At 34.6% G+C, this 27777-nt stretch overlaps 1 protein-coding gene across 1 annotated transcript; it reads left to right on the top strand.

Annotated features, from left to right (window-relative positions):
* On the top strand, window positions 1-24466 carry Tmem47 (transmembrane protein 47). The gene is made up of 3 exons (XM_005369856.3): window positions 1-486; window positions 12808-12948; window positions 21166-24466. Exons 1-3 carry the CDS (start codon window positions 261-263, stop codon window positions 21342-21344), a joined length of 546 nt encoding a protein of 181 aa, XP_005369913.1. The 5' UTR covers window positions 1-260; the 3' UTR covers window positions 21345-24466.
* Window positions 24467-27777: the final 3311 nt, after the last annotated feature.

The following is a 27777-nucleotide window of genomic DNA, read 5'->3' as shown; positions in this document are numbered from 1 at the left end:
GCGCGGGCGCGGGCACAGGCAGAGCGCTGCGTGAAGGTCCACTGTGCTGTTGCCGTTGTTGCGGCTGCCAACGACTTCCTTTGGGCCAGCATTCCCCGCTCAGTCCCGCAGGCTTCTCGGCGTGCGGAACAGAGTCCCGAGGGTCGAGTCCCCAGCGCCAGTGTACCAGTGTCTCTCTGGTCCAGAGTTCCTGCTTCGGGCTCTTTGGACCCTCCTGGCGTCCTAGACTGCACCGGGGAGAGCGGCAGCGGCGCCAGGGTATGGCTTCGGCGGGCAGCGGCATGGAAGAGGTGCGCGTGTCGGTGCTGACCCCGCTCAAGCTGGTCGGGCTCGTTTGCATCTTTCTGGCGCTGTGTCTGGACCTGGGAGCTGTACTGAGCCCAGCCTGGGTCACGGCGGACCACCAGTACTACCTGTCCCTATGGGAGTCCTGCCGGAAGCCCGCCAACCTGGACATCTGGCACTGCGAGTCCACGCTCGGCAGCGGTGAGGCCCCCGCGCCGCGCCCCTGCTGCCCAGGGCTCTTCTGCTGCCTCCACCTCTCTAGTCCACCCCTCCCCTCCCTTTCCCTCCCCTTCCGTACTCCCCTTTCCCTTCTCTCCCCTCCCCTACACTAAGACCCTCGGGCCCCAGGAAGCCCCTGCATGTCCCCCTCATCCGAAGGAGTCCGGGTCACCAACACTCAGAAGACCTCCCACGCCCTCTCCTTTTTCTTTGCCGGTCTCTCCGGCTTTGGAGTAACACGTATGCTATTTTGGGCAATTGTTATCATTGAAGGCGAGAACCATGTGGCTGTGAAAAAAGATGCGACGCCTTCCACACCCCCGTTAAAAAAGAAACAGACAAAACGCCCCAAATTCAAGATGTGTGGGTTCTCCACTCTGTTCCCCTCCTTTCCCAATCCTCTGTCTAAGAGCAATTTGCCTAAGTTTTCCTCTCGGCCCACATTTCTCTCTGTTCAGTTTCACTTTATCTGTTTTTTTCCGAATGAATTTTCACTTTTTTTTTACCCCCTCCCCTTCCTTTAAATTTTGGGGAATGATACCGACAGTCTGGAGAGACTGATGAATTTTGTTTCCTTTTTTGGTGATACCGTTGTTGCTTTTGAGTTTCCCTTCTTTCACTCCCACAGTAAGAAACTCCCCTCTCTTTCTGTCCCTTTCTCCATGAGCTAGTTGCAGTTGCCTGAAAAGTTGTGCTTTATTCAGCAAGCGGTAAAAATGGCACGAAGATGGGAAGAGAGGTAGAGTAGTCTGTAGACCTTGCGGCTACAAACTCGAAAGGAACTTTATGGCTTCTTTCCCTTCATGATCCTCCAATTTTTTGTGCCCCACCCCGCCCCCAGCATCCCAGTTACTCTTAGTAGGAATTTGCTAACTTCCAGTTTCTTACTGCAAACTATGCCATCTCGAATTCTGATTCTTCAGCTGCTGGTGTGTGCAGAGATTAAGTAGGGTGTATAAAAGGAAGGCTCTGCTGATGCTTTTCTATGCTGGTGTGCGCGCTCACGCATGCGCGTGTGCACGCGCGCGCGCTCACACACACACACACACACACACACACACACACACACGCTGACCAGAGAAACTCATTAAATTTATTTTTGACAGTTTCATATTTTCTCTGAGATTATTTATAAAGCTTTACTGAAAACGTTTCAAGTTCCAATGAAGTTGAAATAGCACAAAAGCCACCCCCCCGACTTTCTTTGTCTTTCGTTTTTTGTTATAAGAGAGATTAGTTCACTTGGTTAAATTCCTTGCAGAAATTTAATTTTGTGTTTACAAAGGCTTTTTCTTTGCAGTTACCTCAGAATTCTTATTGAAGGGTTTCTTTGTTGATTGATTCATAGTAAAGGGGCTTGGCTGGCAGCAGGAGGTCAACACTTAGGTCTTTTAATTCTTTCGGGATTAGTTGTTTACAACTAAAGATGAAATAAATCGGTAAAATGCCTTTCTTTGGTAACCAGGAGATGCAAATAAACTTTGGAAAAAAATATCTTTTCTTTTCCACCTTCAATAGAAATGGAAATTTATGTAGGAATGCCAGCTTCAGCAGGTCTCCTTAGCAACATGAATCTTTTGCCCCCTTCTCTCTGTCTCCTGAAATAATAGCCCTCTGACTGCACAAAGACTTTTCAGATAGGTTGGAGAAACCAGCTTCAGCTCCCATTTGCTCTTCAGGCTCTTATCCTTTTCTCTTGGCCTGGAATGTGGAGAATGGAGTGAAAGCAGCTCCAGTTTGTTTGCTAATCTTTCCTTAATTGCCTGCATACCCATTGATTTCAGCTACAAAGAAATCTGTAGCTGGACAAGAAAGAGAAAAGAAAGAAAGAAAGAAAGAAAGAAAGAAAGAAAGAAAGAAAGAAAGAAAGAAAGAAAGAAAGAAAGAAAGAAAGAAAAGACTTAAGCTGGACAAAGAAATAAGGAAGCATAAGCTTAATGCAAATATGGTCTCCATAGCACTGTGAAAAGGGAATATCAAAGGCAGGGACACTTTCTGATCCCCCCCCCATTCCCCGGCCGCCCCCTCTTTTATTCTGTCTTCATGCCTTTCAATTTGGGTTTCTGAAATCCGCTTTAGCTTCATTTTGCTTTTAAAAAACAGTCTTGTGTCCCCTTAAAAATAACAAGATAGGTTACAAGCAGAGATGGTTTTGTTAGAAGTTATGTGGAACAAGTTCTTGACTGTGTTGTAGTAGAAAAGTTGTGAAGGGAAGAGCCTGAAATACAGAAAATTGCTGTTCCTTCTTAGAAAATGTGCTCTTAAAGATGTTACATGGTCTTTAAACTTCTGTGTACCAGGGCTTTGAGACAAAGCGGGACGCTAGGATTGGCCCAGGAATGTTGTTCTTGCCTGTTCCAAAGCCAGGCTGCTTATTCAGTCTGTTTGCTGTGCCTAGTAGCAGAGAGATAGAAGGAAAATGTCTGTCAGAATATGTTAAGGGATCCACTTCATTCTCTCTAGAAATACTTTGGGGAAAACAACCAAGGATAGTTTTACTGAAAGTCCTTCCCCAGGATCTTCGGGGCTTAATTCAAAGTCTTTGTCTTAATTTGAATTAAAACTGCCTTGAAGAGGCAAAGTTTTATTTCAAGGAAGAAAAATTCAGGAATGTTTTTCTTCTGAGGACAGCATTTCCTACTTAGGTACAGTTTCTACTGAAACTTTCCCCTAAGTTGTTATTCTAAAATTGCATTCAATTTTGTTACCAAATATGCTTTGTTTGTTGTTTCTAACCAGTTTTATGCTTTTAAGCCAGAGCAGAGCCATTCCTCTTGTGTCCTGGTATATTTAAGGTTGTGTCAGCAGTTCTTGTATGAACCAGTAATCTGGTTGTCACTCAGCCAGAATGCTTTCCTCTGGAGCCTCAATTCAAGATGTGGGGGAGAGTACTGGCGTTCATATTTACTTGTAAATTTTCTAGGAAGACAAAGGAGAAAACTGTGAATTAGTTGTCATAGGTAGTAGGGTTGGGGAACTTTGGAATATGCAGTAATCACGAGACTTCAGTCTATAGAATTATTTTCCCAAGTAGTTTCTGGATAGTCTTTTAATAAATTTTCAGTGTTATTCAAAGTGTTCATAATGTTTGAACCACTGCTTCCTGTTTAGTTTGGCAATCCACCCCCCCCCCCCAAGAATATAGTAGAGTTTCACAACCATAGCAATTGCAAGAGACTAAAGAACACAGGTTCCCTAAACTCCACATTACAAAGCTTTCTAATTTTAGGATGATTTTATGCTTCTTTTTAAAGCAATTAATTTGTAGCTATTTCCTTTGAAGCAAATGGCTTTTTACTGTCTGAATTTTCACTCAGCAAAAAGAGAGGGCTTATAGGTGCCTAATAAACATTTTAACTGACAGTAATTTGGAACTGTAACAAGGGTATGTTCGTCTATTTTTTTTTATCAGCAAAACACTTGATTAAATAGTACCCTTTTCAAGGAACATTATTAACATCATTGGTGCACCGCCCTAAGAATAGCTGCATTTGTAACATGAGTCATTGGTAGTTTTGAAATGGCAGGGCACTCTATGCTAAAACAGGTGAATATTATTTTCAGTTGACAGAAGGTTCGTTTAAGAGTGTGTACATATAGCCCTTGTTTTTTGCTCTACTATAAAATTTTCTTTTAAAAGGAATTTATAAGAAAAGCTATCTTTGGTGAAGTTTAAGATAAATGGAACTGCCTGAACACCTGCAGTTCTTAGAAAATCTAACAGTGACATGGATTCCGAGTTCAGATCCATGTCACCTGTGCATATTTTGAGACTACAACTTAATTTGGAAATGGAATTTCATCAGGACCTGGACATCACAATGGGATGTGGTCCAGAAAGGTTTAGGTATCCCTAGAGAAAGCTTAACATGTTTACAGATAGCTAGCTGTGTAGTCACTAAAAGTGTACTCTCTTCCAGCTTCTTTTAAAAGAACACCACCAGGACAAATGCACTAATAGATGGAATGATGCCAGTACTAGTTAGCACCCAACTTTTTTTTTAACTAATAAACCAAAGAAAACCCAGGCTGCATTAAACCAAGATCTGAATGATGACTTCTTCCTTTTAATGTCTTCTTGAGTTTCAAATTCTCCAAAGGATATCTTAATTTGTGGTCAGATGAAATTCTTCTTTTCCTCACATTCATAGAGATATTAAAATCCCCAGGGATTTCCTTAGTGGAGTCTTTTAGCAGCAAAGGGTTTTGATAAGAGTGTTAAAAGTAGCGTTTTCAAAAAAGGCCGGCATTGTAAAGCAGAAAAAAACACAACATAACTAACAAAACAAAAACTTTTCTGAAACAAAATAGCATACCTCTTGACAATAAATACACTTTAGGATTTTGTTTATTCCTGTTTATTCATAAGACAGTTTAGAGAGACCTAAGATACAACCAGTAGTTTATGATCTATTAATGAAAATGGTTGTAGATATTTCTAATTAAAAATAAGCTTTTGTATGAACTATGCTAAGTTATACCATAATCTTGTGGTAGGACAAAATACTGTTACAAAGACTACATGAAACTTTAGCTTCCTGCTGACCTGAACTTGTCCACTCACCAATTATGCAAGTACATAAAATATACTTAACCTTGTGAGATGCATATAATGAAGATTAAATAATGAAACATTGTTTTCTTTCATATTATATCTTTAGAAAAGCAAACTCAAAGTGAGATTTTTCAGTAGAAGGAATTATTCTTTTTAGGTAGTGAAAGATCTTGCATTGGATAATGAAGTAATTGTTTTCATATGAGATTTAAATATTGTTATAAGTTATGTAGCACTTAATAAAGCTGACTGTAGGTTGGAGAACTTTTATCTCAGTAACTAATATTTTTTTTTAGGACTGTTAAAGCCTGGATACCTACCTCTCTTGCTCCCAGTGTCACAATATGAGTATGCAATGTTATTGAGAGTACTATGGCCTTTATAAGTTTACCAGGCTCTCAGTTTGTGATAGCGATGAACATTTGCTCAATGTATTAATTACCAGAAACTAACAACCCCAAAAATTTATGCTATGGAACACTGAAGGCCAGAAATGCAGATAGTACGCAATGAGCCTAACGTCACTCCTCCAGATAATTGTGGTCATAGCTGAGTATGACTTTCGTGGTCACGGACTGGAATATTGGGACTGTACGATCCTTTTCTAAATGCATTTACTCAAAGGTTTGGCACTTCAGTGGGAATGATCAGAAGGCTTTTCTTGGCCAAAACACTGTCCGGAGTATTTGTAGGTAGTCCTTTTAGCACAGTGTCTCAAGATAATTAGAATAGTTACAACTGAATAAGAATTTGAAGAGAGCTATCTTCTCTGTGAACTAGCTAGAACATCTTACAGCTCTCATATTACATTCTATTGGTTACGCAGAGTGACATGGCCAGCTCAGATTTAAGAGCAGAGTTGGATTCCACCTCTCAATGAAGCATCCCATCTGACACAGTCTAGCTGCACATATATAAAATCTTTATTGCCTCTGAAGAACAAAGAGAACCTCACAACGTAGCTTTTGTACTTAATTTTTCTAATCAATATGTAAATAATTCCTAGCTATGATAAATACTCCCTTTAGCAAATACATGGTTTTAATGATTGGTCACTTATAAAAAGTTATAAATTATTCTTTGTGGGATGAAATGAGCATAAGAAGATATTTACAAATATGAGTGGGTAGATAGATAGGCACATAGAGAGTTCACATAACCAAGATTGAAATTCATTATGGTTTAAATATTTCATGTCAAAGGCACTGACAGATAAATCTATCACTTTTTCAAATTATTAGATCTCTTGAAATTATAAAAGAATACTCTTTTGCTCTTAAATTTATATGGGAATGGGAAAACTAGTAAATCCCCAATTTTCTGTTCTATTTGAATATTTGCCACACAAACCCTTATTTATAAAATACATGCATATACAAGAATAAAGGATATTTGCAGTTTCTCAAAAGAACCAGGAAAACATTTTAGGTTTTTTCTATCTCTCTTAACTGTTGTAAAGTTTAAGGTAATAATTTAAGGAGTTGTTTGAGTATAATGACACAAACTTTGCTTTGTTTGTTTAAGGTGTTTCTTTTGTTAAAAAAAAATGATGTAAAAAAATAGAAGATGAAATCTCCCAAATTCCGTATTATTTGTATGAAAACAGGCACTGAACCTAAAATTCAAATTTTAAGAAGATATTTTTTTAAAGTTATGTTTAAGACTTCTAAACCAATATCCACCAAAGCATTGCGTAGTCTATTATGAATGAAACTTGGAGTCTATTCCTAACACTACCATGTTGCGGAGAGATAGAAGTGACTTCCATTTTGTTAACCTTCTCACAAAGCTGCAGCTACTTTACTTCATTGACAGTGATTCACTAACAAGAAGTAGATTTGATCTTGATCTAAATTTATATGGTAAGTCTGTGTGCTTGGTCCTGTGCTAGATAGGGAGAATAAAGGAAGGGAAGAAATAAGTGATATGATTTAAGACAACAGAATAAGTTTACAGCATCCTGAAAATGAAGCAGTAGTTCTCTTTCCCTAGAGGAGTGAAAAGAAGGAAAGAGCTGTCTGAGGGATTAGCACACCTGTGTTATTCTCTCATATTTACTAGGACGCTATTTAATGTGGGTGGCTATTTGAAGATTTTCCTTCTACTCTTTCAGTTTTATTAGAGAGATGGCCACCCATTTCAACTCCCGCTTGTGGGTTTTCAGCTTTCTACTTTTCTCAAATAAACCCAGGTATTTTAATATTTAATTTTAAATTATTTAATTTTAATTTTTTTTTAAAAAAACAGAAAAGAAACAGCCTTCAGTTAATCAAACCCCACACATCTTTGTACAAATAAACATTAGTAGTTTTTATTGAGAGGTAACAATGCTTGATAACTACTGGCATTATCAAATGCAAGTGAAAGTTTCCTCATATAGCACAAGAAGACCTAGCAGTCATTTGGTATGATGTTGGCTTTCTGTGTAAGTGCTAAAACAAGCTTTAATACCAAGGATCTTTGCTAAGCACTGTATATAACAGTTTTATTTGAGAGGAAACACCATATGTTACAGTACTTAGATTTTAAATTACATTTCCACTGAGTTTTCTAATTCACAACTATGTGAAAGAGCCAAGAGATTCCTTTGTTTAAAAAGGGGGCGTCATTTTTCTAAAACTAGCAAAAAATGGCAAGTGTTTGAACAAAATTGTTGTGATTGAATATCAGTAATTCATGTTCCATGGAGAATTTTTCCTTTAAATATATCACCTTGGTAATATTAATTCCTAATGATAGAAAGGAATTTACAATAATGAGTTAGTTTTCCAAGTTATCAACATGATTAAATAAAATTAGCCAGAACTAGTTGCTGTTTGATAAGACTGAGTGAATGTGCTCATATTATTTAGGTAGATCATGGAAAATCTGGAGAAAATTTATAGGGAGTGAGGTAAAAATCACCTTTTTAGGTGATATGAGTTACTTTCACATAAGTTATGGGTTTCATTTTATTTAATAAAATTTCTTCTTGGGGGGATTAAAGATGAAAATACAAGTGGCTGCCAGACAAATTTGACTGTGATCATACAGCTTGTAAAAATGTATATTTTAATTTCTAATGAGAATTATAGAAAAGGAAGAATAATCCATTAGTATATTAATACACTACTTTAATATAAAACATATAATACATTTAGAGAAATACTACTCACCCAAATAATGAAACTTGAATATTAAAATAAAAACATGTTTTATTGCTTTTTATGATATCTAATTTTGTGAACGAAGTAACAATTTTGGGTTCAAAGATTTGTGCATAATAGAACAAGTCTCAGCATAGGTTTGGAGACAAGTTGAGAAGGAAAGCTTTAGACACTGCTGTTTTTAATGCTCTGACTTTGACTCAAAGTAGACAATGTATCCTCATTAAGATGTTCCTTTCCTGGAAATCATTAATGAATTTTGACTATGAATTTCCCTAGGAGAAAACAGTTTTCCAGCTAGGCAATTGTAACATAGGCTATGGAATTTTCATAATTTCTGGCAACTTTAGGCCAGTCTCACATATTACATTGTTAAAAATATGTCAGCACAATTCTAGAGAATACTAACATATTTATAGAGAGTGGAGACTGATGCTGGTGAGTAAAAATACCTTGAAAGAGGACTCAAATTTAGTTCCTGACCTGTATGTTAGTATTGAAGTTAGTGCTATAATACAGGGCCTTCCTGGTTTTTTTCCCTGTTACTGTGGAAGGAAATACTTTGTGCATGTACATTTTTGTTTGTTTACTTTTACTTTTGTTTCTGTTAGGAAAAGTACATAGTCATCTTAGGCTGTGACTTCCCTAAGTTCAGCTCCAGAGCTCTAGTACATTCCTTTGTCACTTTTGTTCATGTGCCATAGGCCATTGATTTTCAACAGGACTGGTTTTTATGTTCACTGTTCCACTTCAGTATCACATCATCATTTACAGAATGTTTAAAATAAAACAAAATAATCTCAAATTTTTGTACTGCATCTGACTCAGTACCATGAGGCAATTAAACCAAAGAGTGAAGATTAATATAAAAATTAACTGATAGTGAAAGCATAACACACATGACATTTTTGTGTAAAAAAATAAAATGCCCGAAAAAAACAAATGTTATATTTTAATATCCCTTACAAACACTGAATGTGGGGTAGCAGATTTTTGTGGAATATAAACTTTAACTAAAACAGCACTAAGGTAGCAATAAATATTTTAATCACTTTTTAGTGTATTACTCAGAAATTGCTCAGGGTTTTTTTTATACATTTGTGATAAATCCAATTTTTAGATTGACTGAAAAATAAATGTTATAAACACAAGCCTGGTAATTTAATGAGCTAAGTGTATATATATATCTTAATTACTTTTTGAAAAAAAATTCTCCATTTCATAGTGTTGTTTAGTAAGAGGAAAGGGAAATGTTAACTATTTGTCCATGACTTAAAGATCACCTATTAGCCATGCTGCCCTAAGTCTTAAATCTCTTCTATGTAGAGACACTGAGCAGAAGCCCTGTTCTTAGCTACAAAAGCCTAAACATAACCCTGAAAAGCATACTGAACCTCCTTGATTATATTTCTTATTCCTAAGCACTGTTTTAGTTTGTAAATTGAGTATTAACTGGGCAGTAATGTAAAGTTTAGGTCCTAGACAACCAACCTGAATGAATCTTTCCACGTGGATATACAAAAACTAAATTTAAACTTGGCATTCGCTACTAGGAATACAGTTTTGGTATTCAATTTCAAACCCCAGCTTGTGGCCAGGACGAGAGTCATGGATTGTTTCTAGTCTCTCTTGGAAAATAAAACAGTTTTTTTCTGTTTGACGAATGAATAACTCTGGTTGCCTATCAAGGGGAAGAAGAGTGACAATATCACAGAAAAACTGTGTTCACTCTCCTTGTTGACTTTGAGTATAGAGAGATATTTTTCACCAGCCGTAAAGCCAGCACTAAAAATAAATATAGGACATTTAGTAGAAAACCCATACCTGCTTCTGTTCATCTGCTTTTAATGTATTTCCTGCCTTATAAGATATTCCTTTCTTAATTTCTAGTTCCTTTTAATAACTTATTTTCCCATTTCTACTGCTGCATTTTTATGTTGTATATGAAAAGAGAATATCAGTCTTTGAGAAAATGCACCTTTACGTGAAATTAGGATTTGCTTTGTTTTTCTTTGCAAATTTAGATGAGTATCACTTGGAATTTCACATTTATCCCATTGACATTATTATGTGATTTCAGTTGTTTGATTAGCCTTTGCCTAGAAAAAAATTTGCTTAATATTTGAAAATGGGATAGCACATTGTCTAGGACAGGGTGAACACCAGCCTATCCCTTCCTTTTTTAGATTTAATGTTTTTAATTTTGTGTGTATGTATGCACACACATTTTTGTAGTCAGTATGCTTGTGGAGTCAGTTGTACTTTTCCATCAGATGTGTCCAGGCATTGAACTCAGTTCCTCATGCCTGGTAGTATGTGCCTTTACTTGCTGAGCTATATGATTATCCCACCAAAATCATTTTTGTTAATTATTATTATCAGCATTTGTTCACTTACTTACTGTCTATGGCTCTGTCTGTACTATGTCATAGTTAAACTGGTACAAATATAACAATATGTATTATGTATTCACTTTTTTTTTTCAGAAAAATTGCTGAGTTTTTTTTCTCAGTCTGTCTTTATAAAATACGAGTAAATGTATGACTTGGTTATTTGAGGATATTAAAGGTAGGCAATATTGGCTAAGATTATTAATTGTCTTGTTTTAGGTTGAAAGTAAAAATATAGAAAACTGCTGTTATGCTTATTTGGTTGCATGGAATAGCGTATCATGAAAATCAATCTATTCTAACTTTGTATTGATATTTTTTAAGGAGGTGACTAATTAGTACCTTTAGTCAAAGAAAACTAAGACTTTTTTTAAAATAATAATTGTTTTTTAAAAGTAGTATTCCAACTAAAATTATTTAAGTGAAGCTGCTTAAATGCTAGATGTTTCACTGATATGTAAATGCACAGATGAATTTTACTCTTTTGTTCTTTTTCTATTAATTGCTTTGGTGTAGTTATACTGATATTTTTTAATTAAGAAATTTCAAGTTAATGTTTCCAGTGTCAAATAATATACTATGCATAAACTTTTTCAAAGTACTCTAGAGGTTTCCAAGTACAAGCATTGTTTCGTCTTTTTAATTCAAAGCTACATGCTGTTAGGGAATAAAAATGCCATAATATGGCTATCCTTTTAACTTCTAGTTGAATGCCAGATAACACTTTTTGTTTGAAGTTATATGGCTTTGTTACAAATAGATGCATTAAAAACGCTCTCTGCTTTCTTGTGATGTTTCTTTCATGTTTATATTTTAAGATGTTGTGGATCTGTTTTGTGTATTTGTTTTCTGATTGCTGTGCAGTTTCTAGTTGAAAGCCAGTGAAACATCAAGAAATTATTTGGAGGCAAGGATGTAGAAAAGGGTGTTCAAGTATAAATACAAAAGGAACATCTTAAGGTTTCTCTACCAGCCCTTTATCTTCAGCACAAGAAGCTTTTTAGACAGATAATTTCAGAGAAAATCATCAAACTATCATAGATTATGGACTTTGAGTAGATTGCATTGCAGTTTAACAAGAGATTAAAATTTCTTTGCATTTCCTGTGCATACAGTAAGCTGAGGTGCAGAATAATTCTGGAAATTTCCTTCAAATTACCACCACTGTAGTATGCTAATCCTGTAGTATCCCATATGTGATGCTTCCTGACCTATGTGTAGTTTATAATAAATTCCTCTTCCTTTTTTCTTGCCTGGAAAATGAAACGTCTTTCTTTCATACCATTGCTACATCCTGACAAGAAATGACAAATTATCATCAATGAGGTTTAGGTTTTACTGAATCCAAGGCGTGCCATGTGGTCATTATAGCTTTACTTGTTCTTGATTGAAGAAAGGGGCTGAACAATCATTTAGAGTCTAGTCTAACTCCCTGACATTCCTTACTTTAGAAACCATTTTGGTGATGATTACTAAAGCAGACAGAAATACATGAGATGAAATAAATAATCCACCAACAAAACTTCCTGGTATAAATTAACTAAAGGATAGTTTTAGTAGTGAGGGAAGGCAAACAAAAATTTGGAGTTTTAATGAGGCTAAGGAAGGCTTTCTAAGATGCAAAGGAAATTAAAAATTGTGTTGTATTATCACACATAATAATGAAATGATCTTCACAGGCTTAAAAGAAAGACACAAAATAGTTCACATTATGAATAGACCAAACTAAATTGGTTATGGTGCTTGATCTCATCAATAGCCCAAGTAGTAGGATAGTTATTGACTGGAAAAGGCATAAGGGGGTAGTTACTTGCTGATGAAAATATCTAAAATCTATATCTGAGTGATGGTTATATACTTAGCCTTATTTTTCCCTAGTTAAGATTTGTGAACTTTATAGTTCAATAAAAAATTAAATTTTAATATTAAAAATAAGTAGGTCATAGAGATGGATGCTCCATTTAACATTATTAGAGTGCTTGCAAGAAGTGTGGCAAAACTCTGCCCTAAAAACTCTGCTGAGCTTAGTAGAGGAACCATTTCTGAATAAGAACATTAATATTAATTTTTGTTTCAAAACATTTCAAACCCCAAAGATGCTTAGCATGCAGTAAAATCACTTCCATTGAGCCGCATCAAAGTGAAGGGTACTGAACAGAGTTCTTTTGATTCTCTGCAGCTTTATTTCAATGCTTTTGTTTTTACTTTCCAGATTGGCAGATTGCTACTCTGGCTTTACTCCTGGGCGGTGCTGCCATCATTCTCATTGCATTCCTGGTGGGTTTGATTTCGATCTGCGTGGGATCTCGAAGGCGCTTCTACAGACCTGTTGCTGTCATGCTTTTTGCAGCAGGTAAATAGATTCATTACATTCAAACCAGCATTAAAGATTCATGAACCCTTCTACCATTCTCCCTTCTCATGCATCAGTATGTGTTTGCTACTTACAAAAAAAAATTGAGAGGCATTTGTTATATTTTAAGGTAAATTGGCTGAAGGATTATCATGTTATCAGTTTTCAGCATGTTAAGCATTTCACAGAACAGTGGCAACTTCTAAACGTCTTGCTAAAGAGTGAATAAATAAAACGTCTTAGGTTGGATATATAGCTCAGTAGTAGAATGCTTGCTTAGCATGACTTTAAGCTCTAGGACCTAGAGTTTAGGTTCAATTCACACCACTGCAAAAATAAAAACCCCAAATCCAAAAAAAAACCTCCACAGGGCTGCCAGGCTACTGCCTTAGAAATTGTAGCAGATGTATTTATCAAGTCTGCTTTTTTTTTTTTTTTTGTCTTTTGTTTTTATTTTAAGCATCCATTCTCCCCCTACCCTGACCTCTAGCCTCCTTTGTGATCTTAGGACAATGGCAATATATTAAAATAGTCTCATGAAACAAGGAAAGGGAATTTTCAAAAAGTGTATTCTTAAAAGCATACGTGTTTTGAAAAATATGGAAAAATCATGTCAGCTAATGTGAACCATCAAAGAAGTTAATTATATGAGGGCAGTGGATGTCTATTAATTTGACAGCTATTATTCTGTGAAGTGCATTTTAAATCGAAATATCAAACATGGTAAACAAAAGACCAACAGCTGTGTTTAAAAAAATGTGTTGTGGGTGGGCTTTGTGGACTGTTACAAGCCCAGTTCATTATATGATGTGAGTTTTGATTTTCAGTTATAAGAATATCATTGAATATATTACTCATTTTGACTCTTAACCGAAATATTCTTGTGGTATCTTCAATTTTCCCTGTCAGTCATATCTGATTTGAAGTCTAAAAAATAAGCCCCTGTGACTGTCAATAATGAAGATACTGACAGAACCATCTATGCTGTTAGATGGAGTTTTAAAAGCTGTTTAAAATTGGAATAGATCAAATTTCTCAGGATTTAAGAGGTAGTGTGAGCTAAAACTACAAAACCCAAAGTGTTCTACTGCCCCCTGCTGCTTGTGTTCATTTTATAACAAGACTGATCAGAATGTAGGCATAAAGTCTAAACCAGGCAGTGGTGGCAAAAGCCTTTAATCCCAAACTCAGGTAGGAAGATACCTGACTTTGAGGCCAGTCTAGTCTATAGAGTGAGGTCCAGTACAACCAGAGCTACACAGAGAAACCTTGTCTCAAACAGACGAAAAAGAAACAGAGAGAGAGGGAGAGGAGAGAGAAGAAAAGAAAATTCAAAGCTCATTGTCCGCTATGTTTAGCGACTTCGGTTTTATCCCAGACTTTTTCAGACCAAGGCCGGCTGGCCTTGGTGAGTTCCCAATAGAACATCCCCATTGTCTCAGAGTGTGAGTGTACCCCTCGCGGTCCTGAGTTCCTTGCTCGTGCTCCCTCTCCTTCTGCTCCTGATTTGGACCTTGAGATTTCAGTCCGGTGCTCCAATGTGGGTCTCTCAAGAACAATGGCAATGGGTTTTTGATCCTACTGCACGTACTGCCTTTGGGGGAGCCTAGGCGGTTTGGATGTTCACCTTACTAAACCTGGATGGAGGTGGGCGGTCCTTGTACTTCCCACAGGTCAGGGAACCCTGATTGCTCTTCAAGCTGATGAGGGAGAGGGACTTGATCGGGGGAGGGGGAGGGAAATGGGAGGCAGTAGCGGGGAGGAGGCAGAAATCCTTAATAAATAAATAAATTTTAAAAAAAAGAAAATTCAAAGCTGAACAGAAATCTAGAAATATGTTTAATTTACTTAAATGACATACCCAAGATCAAGTAATGACTGCATACCTGGGACTAGAAAAAAATAAATCTTAAACAAGTGGTTCATTGATTCATGACTTCCTCGTGCATCCATTTAGCTATTTCTGGGATGTCTTTTATGGACTAAACATTGTATTAAAAATGGCTATAAAACTAGTCAAAGTATCATCACAAAACATTTTAGCAGACTACAAAGCATTACTAGAGAATATATTTGGAAATGTTTATAATACCACAGTATTATTATGTTATTGTTGCCATATCTAATGAAAGCCTAAATTTGGAATGCTACAGTGCCAGTAAAAAACAACTTTGATATACATATTTTCTAACTTATTTCTTGGTTCATTAATTTATCATTTTTTATTTTCTCTGTTTTAGAATAAAAAAAAATGTAGATGCTTTAACCGAAGTGTGAGTTTGTATTTGAAGCTAAGATTTAAGAACATAACAATGAATAATTAGTTTAATTTTTTTTGATAAGCTGTACCCCCATGATATGAGAAGTTTTAAAACTAGAATTCTTACAAGCCACTTTGAGAATAGTAGACATTTCTTATTATAGGATGGCATAGAGATATTCCATTTAGCCTTTGATTCACTGCATGATGGCAAGTGAACTATAAAGAAGTCCCTTGCTGGCACCATCTAGATGTTTGTTGAAAATAACTCAGAGTTGCTTTTTTTTCTGTTTAAAAACATATTTTTCCAAACATAAATACATTGGTGAAAATAAGTACTGATTATAAAACATATTTTGGTAATAGGTTTGGCCAGAATAAAGTTTTTAATTTGGCTTTAACTATCACATAGTAATGAATGATAAAAAAAAATGAAAGGAAACCCTATAGCAAGATACATATAGTTTTACGCCATGCACTGAGGCCTAGAATGAACATTATACTCATTGCTATAATTTAAAATGTACATGTCCTCAGATTTAATTATGCTCTTTTCTTTTTATCATTGATTATGGAAACTCGCTTTGAAATAACCATTAGTTTAATGTTGACTTTTCATACAAACAAGACTAAACATATTGTTTATTTGTAAAATACCACAGAAATGAATTATATCATTACATTCGGTTGATTTTTGGAAAGAGTGTTCATTGCCCATAGTAATCAATTATTAACCTGGAGGCAGTCGCAGGGAGGAGGCAGAAATCTTAAATAAATAAATAAATAAATAAATAAATAAATAAATAAATAGATATGTGCTTTAAAAAAAAGAAAGAAAAACTTAGAAAATCTATATAATTTAAAACAAATGTATTGAAGCAGATGGCTTCCCTGTTGCAGTTTATTTCATTCAGTTTATAAATGCAAATCTTTATCTGATAGCATTTCTTTTTTTTTTGTTTGTATTGGCATTTGTGAAATAGTAATAATTTTTCTTAACAAAATGGTTTCCTATCCAAATATCAACAAGCCTTTTGTTAGCAAGTAATGTCAGTGTCTGTTCATGTAGAGAATGAGTTTTCTCAAAAGAAACTTTCATTTTTCTTTTGCTGAGATGGGCAGTACCTGCATTCAAAACACATATACCACTTAAACTTATAAAAAAAACCGGACTCTCTAGTAAGGTGAGCATCTAAACTGCCTAGGCTCCCACAAAGCCAGTACATGCAGTAGGACCAAAAACCCATTGCCAGGAAAGAGACGGAAATCTTTAATAAATAAATAAATAAATTTTAAAAAAGGACTGTCTGAATATGGTGGACAATGAGGGCCGCTGAGAAACCAAGGACAATGGCACTGGGTTTTGATCCTACTGCATGTACTGGCTTTGTGGGAGCCTAGGCAGTTTGGATGCTCACCTTACTAGACCTGGATGGATGGGGGAGGACCTTGGACTGCCCACAGGGCAGGGAGCCCGGACTGCTTTTTGGACTGGAGAGGAAGGGGAAGGGGAGTGGGGCTTGGGGAGTGGGGGGAGGGGAAGGGAAAAGGGAGGCGTGGAGGAGGCAGAAATTTTTAATAAAAAAGAACCATTCTATTCTATTCCTGGAACTCATAGATACTTAAGAGATAATCTTTAAATGACTGGCAAAAAATATCCAATTTTCCAACTACTGTATTGGAGAGCCAGGGTTTCAATTGAGAGCATCATTCTGACTTAAAAGACTAAGATTTCCAACTCATCTTACAGGTTAGCTATTACATCCAAAATAGGAGAGCAGAATAAGTCCTGATTTTGAATTTATTTATCACCTGTATTATGGGTGGTTCTATCCTGTGAATGCAGATTCAGGAATAATACTTAAGGGAAGTCAGAAGTTTGAAATGTCGTAAAGACCAGAAACTACTTGTACTACATGACATACATGAATTTTTTTATTTGGCAAACACCTGTTTAAAGCTGGAAGCCAGATACTATATTTCATGTCTGTAATCCCAGCACTTTGGAGGCAAATGTATGTGGATCAGAAGTTCAAGATCATTCTCTCCTGAGGAAACAGTCAAGACAGATTTGGCCTCCATAGAGTCCTAGACCAACTAATGCTTGCTACATAGAGAGACCTTATCTCAAATCTAAGCAACAAGATAACACAAAAGTAAAATACACAAAGAAATTAGTAGCTTTAAGTTCCTCTTGTATCTCTGCCACAAAATTTTATATTGATAATTTTTAAAGGAATTAAATTCCAGATATTCTTCAAATTCTGAAATGTTTCACAACTTTCCAAGTACAGTATCTGATGAAGGGCACAGAATACCAGAATGTCCCATCTATTTATATTATAGTCCATTGATTGGTAGTAAGGTATAGCATGATGTCATTATCTTATGCTGCAAACTTTGTCTCCGCCTTTCAGAAATTTTTGTGAAGCAAGAAGACTTTTTTTTTACTATGTTATTGTAATAAATGGAGAACAACCTTTATTTGCCATTGTAGGTTTATATTTTTTCACAAATTTCTATTGTATTCAATTTTATCGGTGGTTTCAGAAATAATAACACAATTTAGAAGGATAATTTTTCTTCTTGCTACAACACAAAAGAAGTCTAAGTAAGCTTGCTCAAGAGAGTTTGCCAATGGACTCTTAATGGAGTCATATTCCAAGTTGCCCTCTAACAGGAAATTATGTCATTACATTATACCCTGGAGGTTTAGAATTTGATGAATGAAACACATTGAAATGAACCTTTAAGGCATCCTAGGTTAACACCTTATTCTAGGAACTGGCTGATTGTTTTTTTTTTTAATTAATTCAAGTTGGTTATTATTTCTCTACTCAAACTTCATTAGCAGCTGACTGTCACTTCGAAGGCAATTGAAAACTTTAACTGTGGTCTTCCAGGTTGAGACCTAACCAGGAACTGATGCATGACGATTTTGTATTGGATTTTGTTTGTTTATTTGGTTTGATTTTTACCCTCTTTGCTGAACCAAGACCACAGCATTGGCATCTTCCTTATTCTATAGGCACATTTCTCATCAGAAATTTAACACTGCCTGTTCCTTGGTCATTTTTCTTCCTTCTATGTTGACCTGTTCCTCCATTTAGGGTTCACATCTATGCTCTTATCACCTTCCCAGAAGAATCTGATTCCTTTGTGAATCTAAAAATGAGCTACCATCTCTTTTTTGGACCTTCTTGGATCTTAGTAATACTTGCTATTATATTCAAGGTATATTGATTGGTTTATTGATGACTTGTTGGTTTTTGTGGCATAACATTGCTGTCTAGCCCAGTCTGGACTCTAGTAAATGATTCTCTTGCCTCAGTCTCTCCAGTGCTGGCTGCAATCATAGTCATGCCACATTTTTATTTGGTGTGCATTTACTGATGGACTGCCTATACATGAGAACAGCAGCTTTGTTTCTGTTGTTAGCAATAATGCCTTAAACTGTATAACTGAGATACATTTAAATATTTATTGAATGGATTAATTTATCAGAAAAGTTGATTAATTTTTATAATTTATTTTTCTATTTTAATCATATCATGTATATTTCAGTCATGATTTAGTGATGAGAATATAGAAATCTAAGAGGATAAGACTTTAAAAGGGGGAGAAAACCTTGCTCAGTAACTAATATTTGCTCTTGTGCATGGGTAGCAGTCATTTTTTTCATTAGTTTTATGACATTTACAAGAGATTTCCATTTCTTTCACTAATGCAAAGAGCCAACCATTTTTTTTTAATTGTAATTGCACCGTGGTTAGAAATACACGAAGTAAAGTTATATAATTCTGCTATTGGCAGAGGTTTAACTATTATCTAAAACTTTAAACCAGAAAGTGTAGTAGTTTCTGTGTTCAGTGTCAAGAGAATCTCCTTTTTTTTCATCTACTCTCAGTAGTAAGGTAGAAGAATAGCAAGCAGATGCAAGCCCAGATTAGCATTGAGCTACAAGGCTACCACATTTGCAATTCTATATGAATTCAAATAGTCTTTTCTATCCTGGTCATTATTAAAGAAATTTAGGATTTTGAGGAACCATATGATTCTTTATCAGTTTTATGCCAAAGCTAGATGATTGCCATGTAGACTTGCAAGGAGAGTTGATCATATTGGTAATGTGACGCTTTCTGGATGCTGAGAATAAGTGAGGGTAGATTTCAAAGTCTGAAATCCTTTTGTTCTTTTTAAGGTTAAGAAAATATCAAAACTAGCTAGGCAGTGGTGGCACATGTCATTAATCCCAGCACTCTGGTGGCAGAGGCAGGCAAATCTCTGTGAGTTTGAGGCCAGCCTGGTCTAGGTCTACAAGCACTAGTTCCAGGACAGGCTCCAAAGCTTCTGCAAAACTCTGTCTCAAAAAACAAAAAAAAAAACAAAAAAAAAACAAAAAAATCAAAACTATATGTATTATACACACACACACACACACACCTATCATGCAACCAACACAAAGTTTGTTGTGTTTAACTGTTTATATTTTTGTTGCTAAAATTCTGGAATTTAGAGTATTTTTAATAGGACCTAAAGAGTAATCACTTAAAAAAAATGTTTCATATGTCAGGGCTATCTTTATTTTTTTCAAGTGTCCAGAAAAAAAATACATTGAGCATTAGGATATTGTGTTTTTTTGTAACTATAGCTCTGCCATTATGATGTGGCCAGTGTATAACTGAAGGAGCAGACTGTTTGAATTATTTTTAAGCCCCTTTTATGTATATCTCTACCTAGATTTAAAGGAAAAGTCACCTTTCTTGAGTGTTAAAGCATTCAAGGTAGGCGAATATGGCAAATTTAGCCCCATACATTCTAATTAAATTAATTTAAATTAAATAGAAATTGTGTAGTAGTTATTCCAAAAGGAAGTTATAAATTTTAAATGGGTGACTTCATCTCCTGTGTAATCCAGTGTACTGACTTTCATATAATAATACCCGTAGGATATATGCCCCTTTAATTTTAGGTAGTTAAAATAAGCCTTCCCCTTCCTTCCCTTCCTGTTTAATTGTTTTGTTTTATTTTAATAAACATGACTCATCATAATTCTCCTTCATTCCTGAGTTAGATCCAAGAGCTATCTAAAAACTAATATCTAAGTTTTATTTCTGTTATAGTAGTCTTCTTGGCCTTGTTTTTTTTTTTTTTGATCATTATTCCTTTTTCTTTCACTGACTTAATTTTTTTTAAATTCAATGGAAAATATATATGAAAATATGTGTAAGATCTAGTATAAGGGGTATAATTAGTTACAGCTTCCTGACAAAGATGACTTTTCAGTCTCTTTTAAAGATGAGAAGTGTAGACTTGGTGAGAGCGAAAGGTTGAAAATGGTTTCTAATTAGATAAATAGAAGCAAAAACATCACAATGATTCTTCCTGGAACATTGGGATGAATCAGATGGTTATGAACAAAGGTATAGTTAAAATTTCTGTTGCAATGAATAATCACTAAAAAATGTTGAATTCTTCAGTTCCTTAACTATAAAAAAATAGGGAGGGTTTAAGTCTGCGTTGATGCCACTGTTGCTAGCTCTTTATGGATTTTGTATGAAGCAGTTTAGTATAAATAGTGACGCTGACTGTCCTTAGTGATAATTGTACATGCGTTTGCAAAGCAAGTATCAGTACTTTGTATATTCATGAATTATTATGTTTTACTAATTTCATTAATTGCTAATAACAATTCACCAGTTATTAACAGGAAAATTATTACAGTATTGTCAGAGTAGCTAAACAAAAAATTAAGTAAATATATAAATAAATATAAAAGAATAAAAGAAAATGTTGTTGATATTTTAAAAGATGACATTTACAATTATTAATGCTTTAATTTTTGGTCTTTATACTTATTTTATTAAAAATTAGCTCATGAATTTATATTTATATGCCTATGCTGCTTTATTTGCTTTAAATAACTTCATAATTTTGTTTGATTTTTCTTTTTTCAGTTGTTCTGCAGGTCTGCAGCCTGGTTCTTTACCCAATCAAGTTTATTGAGACTGTGAGCTTGAAAGTTTACCACGAGTTCAACTGGGGCTATGGCCTGGCCTGGGGGGCAACTATATTTTCATTTGGGGGTGCCATCCTTTATTGCCTGAACCCTAAAAACTATGAAGACTACTACTAAAGCAAGTCTCAGCACACACACACATACACACACACACACACCACAAAGAGAGAAACTGACCAACAAAAACGATTTATGTCATCATCTTTTTTAACACTATTTTCTAAAACACTCATGGAGCATTAAGCAGTTTGCACAGTTGATTTAATATCCTTTCCCTTTTGGCTGTCAACATCATAACCAGCTTTTATATCCATTTTAGAGAACTGCACAAATTAAGAGAGCTGATTAGATGTAGGCACATGCTGCAAACTACCAATATGCTCATGCCATTTTTCTTGACAAGTGAAGGGTTTGTATGACAGCGCCCATTGTGAGAAGCTAGTTGGAATGAAAATTGCCATAGTCTCTTATTGCCTGCAGGGGAGCATCTGGCATAAGCAACATTTAAAAGTTGCTTTGTTCTGACAAAGAGTCTACTGTTGGAGCCCCTATCACCTGTTTATAATGCACAGTGACTACATTGGTTATTGGTTACTTGCTTGAGTGAGATTTTAAAAGCAAAACTGTTTTGAGCATCATATGATAGTCATAGATATAACGAGATAATTCTATGTTTAAGCATGTTCTTCTTAATGGCAAGTTATAGTTACACAGTAAGGAAGCCAAGGTTTGGAGACATGCATTTTTAATTATGCAGACAGGAAATTGAGCCTCAGCCTCCTCTAAAATGAGGCAAAATGAGAGTATCTGCTTTCCCCTGGGGCAATCAGAAAGAAATGTACATGACTTGCTTTTGTACCCTTTAAATTATTCACCAAAATTTGCAGCAAACAACTGTGCATATGTAACAAGCTTATTTTTCTAGACCATGCACCATTAGTATAAATGTTAATAAGCTGCTCATTAATCCTCCACATACATACCTATCATGCATATAATCAATACTTGCTCTAGTGAAGTCATTTGAACACTAACTCTGTGTGCATTAAGAAGCTTAGATCAACATTCAAAAGTTCATATACCTTAAAGCTTTGCTCTATGTTCTCTACTGAATCACTGGAAAGTGTTAGTATAATTGCCTAAGAAGCAAAATTGAAATGCTGTTAATCTGAAATTTAATGATTGTTTCATAAGCACTACAGTTCAAAAGAAAGTAGGAATTAGGATGATCACTTTGTGTAAAATTCATTAAAATACAAGGCTGCTATTTTTGCAAGTATTTTAAATGTCTTCATTTTAAAGAAAGCAATAGTGATAGAGTTATATAAATGTCTAAGTGTCTCAGTAGGTGAGTTGAATTTATTTGGTTGTCACCTGGTCCTCTGAAGTTAACTGATGAGCTAACTTATTTGTGCACATAAGTATGATGAATTGATGTTAGGGAAATCATTCACTGACTGTTCTAAGGGAAGGAAATATCAACAATAGGAGAAAGTTTGCAATTAATTTCCTACTGCAAGCTTTGTTCATTTTGTTTATTATACAAATCTGGATAGCTTAAGTATAAACCTATTTTTATATAAAATATACAATTCTGATATTAAAGTTATAAATGATTATTTTTGTTAATGAAGACACTAAAACAAGTATGCTCTCATGTGACCCTCTTGAAGAAAGAAACATTGGGGAAAAAACTTTAAAATGTACCTATTTGCTAAAATATAATCCAATCAGAGCAGGACCATGTCAAGAGTATTTAATAATTTGTTTTACCTCACAGAGCAGACTTCTGCTTTCAGCTTAAGAATGGTTGCCAAAAACATTTCCCTGCCCCCAAAGGATTTTACTGAAATGCCAAAACCAATTGTGAATTTTCTTTGGAATCACAAAGTAATTATGAATACATAACTCATTCTGGTTTTAGTAGTGATAAACAAAAGTTATTAAATTTATCTTACAGGTAAAACTTTATGAAAGTATATAATTTTATCAAGAATTGTAGGAAACTGAATGGAAAATCTCCAGAAGAGTATTAGTATTGTAGAATCTTTTGAGATAGCTTTCTTAAAATCATAAAATCTGGTGTGGACTCTCTTATAAAGTTCTTTGCATATTGTCAGAACAGAATGAGGAATGTGATATTTGGATAGGGATTTCAGTTACTGCTCACAGTCTCTTGTGAGATGATCTCCTTATTCTTGGATTATGGAAGATCAGTCCTGTGGTCCTGAAATCAATGAGACTTGTTGGAGGCTACAGTGTGCAGGTGGACCAGTATCATATCTAGAGTGTCATTCTCTGTCCACCTGACAATCCAAAAGGTGACAGACTATGTTACAGGTTGAAGCACACATATTTGTAGTCTATTGAGAAGTAGATTCCTTCTGTAATTGTAATGAACCCTATATCGTATTTTTTACCACCACTAATATTTGGAACTTTTACATTGCTAACAAAACTTAGCGGAAAATTGTTGTTCCTCATCCAAAGCAGTATTGTGTCTATCAGAATAAATACAAGTGTCTATTTAAGCTATACTAGCCTTATGTCTTTGTAGCTTTAGGTTTGTTTGGTATTTTCTTAAGCAGAATTGTTAATCATGAACCCATGGTTTATCTTAGAGAGATAATATACATAGAGAGATATCATAAAAGTACTCAGCAGGGCTAGTTATTCAGATTTCTTGCACAAGTATTTAGCTTTTTGTAAGGTAAACATGTAAATTTTAAAGACAAATATAGAGAGACTTATGTGTTTGAAATATAAATGTTATATATGGATTAGCATGTACCTGTATATTATTAAACATGCAGTGAACTGACTGGTAAGTGATTGTCTAATTGTATGGCTAGCAATGTAATTTATTCAGACTGTATTTTTGTACAGAGCAGCGCGCACTAACCTATGCCTCTGTGTCCTCCTTAATGCCTAAAACTGTGCCTAGAAATTTCATCTGTCTTAAAGGAAATAAAATGTATTCCATACTGTTTCTGATATTAGTTTCTCTCTTACTATTCTGTATTTATTATTTTTAAATATCTGACATGATTACTACATAAATATGACTTTATGGTATTCTGGTTCTTTTTTTTTTCTTAACAGTCATCTTGTGAAACTGTTATTTCATTCCAGTGATTCTTGTGTGTGCAATCCCATGATCAGTTCTTCATTTCATGATTTTTGTAGTTGACCTGAAATTATCTATGTGAAAGAAATAAAAATAAAAGTGGTTTCACTGATAATGCTTCATTTTATGTCTTTTCTTCTGTGTAAACCCTTTAGACAAAATTTCTAAATTGCATATCTTCAGTTCATTTTCTACTTTAAAATATATAGAAAACTTACCATAATGTGACACACTTATAGTTTTATTCTAAAATCATTGACATGTCTTTGTACTACAAAGCAAATGTTTTCACAGTGACAATTTTCTACAAGGACATCACTTTGACTCTATCTTCACATTTAATTTTCCTATATTATGTCCCACAACCTCTTCCTAATGGGCTTTTTAAAACTTTTTTATATGATGGTGTGTGTGTGTGTCTGTGTTTATTTTTGCTGTTCTTTGCATGTGTGTTTCCTTTTTTACTGTGCTATGGATAGATCCTGAGGCCCCTACACATGCTAGGCAAGCATGCTACCACCAAGTTACACTCTCAGCTTCAAAAATATTTTGAATTTTTTTACATAAATTTTCCTCTATGATCCTTCTTGTCTTCCCCACGTGAGTCAGATGGAGAATGAGTGATAATATCAAGAAATATTGTCTTCTTTTTTTAAAATTTTTCTATTAAAATGTACAGACAGTTTGTGAGGATTTGTGTAGGTTGCGGTGTTTGCAGGTTGTGTTAAAATGTATTTTTGAAATCCTCTTTTAAAGAGGCACGCTCTATATTCAGTGTGGATTGGGAAATAAGCTTCTACATATCTTATGAAAAAGTTAAAGTTAAGAATCTACCAGTAACATTTTGCGTGTATGAATAGTATGCTTAGAAAGCAATTTCAATTAGACATTAGGTAAATTCAATTGTATGCTTACCAGAAAATTTACCAGAAGATAAAAGTAGAATCATTCAGTTGAGCAAACTTTCTGTAAAATGCCAGTTGGAATATAAATGTATTTGTCACAAAGACTACTTTTCAAGACTCATGAATCATAAAATTTGAAGAATTTTAGTTTTTCTGCTGAGAGAGCTAATGTAAAGTGTAATATGACAAACTAAAATACACATATTTAATAAATTGTATCTTTTTCTCAGTTTTTCTGTTTGAATGGTTTTCCTTTTTAGTGATAATAACATCACTCGTTTACTGTATTACATTTTGATTATGAATACTTACCAATTTCATAGAAAATTCTCATGAGAAAATCACCTTTATAAACATGTCTTGCCTAGTAATTATGCATGACCTAGTTTCTCTGAATTTGCAGACATGGAAATAGATTCATCAGATGGGACAAGAAAAATCCTTTAACTTCAGAGGTTTTATTGTAAACATAAAACAAAAAAGAAATTTTAATTTATTTTTTCATAATGGTCATGTAGCATGAGCAGTTAGCTTAACTGTCAAGCCTGTATTGTTTCAACAATGTTCTATTTCTATAGTTTCAATCCTTTTGTTTAGAAAATAAAATGATAGCAAAATTGCATTTCCTGAAAAGTCCCTTAAAACATTATCAAATTTTCATTTTAGGACTTACTGTTAATATAGTTTCAGAAATTTTTATCATCTGATAAAAATTGAAACTTTAAATAAAATTAGAATTTGGGACTTAGACATATTTTCACAGGGAGCCTAATTTATTTGATTTAAATCCTGTGTCAAATTATGGGACATTTTTGTAGCAATCTAAACTCAAATGACAGACTTAATATTCAAACTCAGCATAATGAAATGATAGCAATTTTCTAATGTGAGCAAGTTGAGTATTGTTTAACTATGAGTAAATTTAACCCTATGCAAAGACGGTGTCCAATATAGAGTGTAAGTTACACCCACATCCATCTAAAATTAGAGTATGTACACACACTTGGAAAAAATCTATTTTCATTGTAACAAACTAGGTGACTCACATTTATATTCCAGAAGTAGGTCCAAGGGTTCCAAAGTTTAGTTAAGAGAACAGTAGCTGAACTGTTCAAGTGGAAAGGATAATATGTAGTGTTTCTAAGCCAAGATTAACAACACACAAAGAATAGTCTTCTTTGTGAAACTAAGGCTGTTTTGAGTGGTTCACCAGAGAAACTCAGTTTTTGGCAGGGAATTATTTCCAAGTTGAATGACTTCATAGAATGGCTATAAAAGAAGCTTGGAACAAGCACTGGAAAACCATGTCATCAAACCACTAGAAACCTGGAATACTTCAATCTACATATGTCAAGCATTAATGGAGAGAGAGAGAGAGAGAGAGAGAGAGAGAGAGAGAGAGAGAGAGAGAGAGAGAGAGAGAGAGAGAGAGTGTGTGTGTTTGAGTTTTAGATGAATGAAAATGCATCAATTAGTATTACCCTATTTATGAGACACAACTATACACAGAGGCAAAAGTAAAACATTTCATGTATAAGATGCTGGTTCATTCTTTTATTTTCAGATTGCTTTGAATTTATTATAAGAAATATCAATTATTCATCGAATTATTTAATTTTAAATAAAAAAATAGGTCAGAATTAAAATTTAAAAAAAATGTTTAAAACCTGATCAATTGTCTTAAGACTGTTAGGAATGGGAGCTTAATTGTTAAGATTAAATGAAGTAGAAGAATTATCCTTGCTGGTTTTGATAACTTCGCGGTAACTGCAAAGACAGCTAAGGCTAGTACATTTACCACACAGGCTTGCAAACCATTTTTGTAGAGTAAGCTCCTTTTTGCTTGTACTCTGGGGTAATTTGCCAACTTGTAGCATAAAAGATAGGCTTTCCAGTTATCAATGCCTAGGTGATTATTGCTCTTACATATTATTTAGTTATTATGGTTGTATTGATTTGAGGTATATAGTATATAAAAAAGAAATCAAGTTGTTATAAAAGTTTTAGTACATAGTCTTTATAAATATGTTTCTTATTTGACTCTAAGCTTCTTTTGACTAATCGAACATTATCTGGCATACATATGACATGATGTAGAAATCCTTATGGAGTAATAGTTCATATGTAGTTTCCAGTTACATTCTCTAAATGAAAACAAGGTATTCTTAAATGTTTCTTTATGATAAAGAACTTTGGAAAAAATCTATTGATTGAATGCTTCCTTATGATAAAGAACTTTGGAAGAAATCTACTGCTTGCAATTCAATGAATAAACCTCTATCTTTTGTACACATTTTTCTAGTAAACTTTCACAATGTGGAATTCTTTAAGTTACTTTCCCTCACTTGTCAGGCTTATGTGGAATATTTTCTTAGCCATCTCTGAAAGTCAATGAAAATCAGGACATATTTAGCGAGGCATTTCAGCTTTAGGAAAATACATTATGACTCAAACTCTAGTAAGCTACTGCCAATGATTGCATGACCTCTTTAAACCAGAAATATATCAGTTAAGATGA

This window comes from Microtus ochrogaster, unplaced genomic scaffold (assembly GCF_000317375.1).
Source record: "Microtus ochrogaster isolate Prairie Vole_2 unplaced genomic scaffold, MicOch1.0 UNK64, whole genome shotgun sequence".
Classification (NCBI taxonomy): domain Eukaryota; kingdom Metazoa; phylum Chordata; class Mammalia; order Rodentia; family Cricetidae; genus Microtus; species Microtus ochrogaster.
The sequence above is the reverse complement of the archived record's forward strand: the minus strand, read 5'-3'. Positions and strand labels throughout refer to the sequence as shown.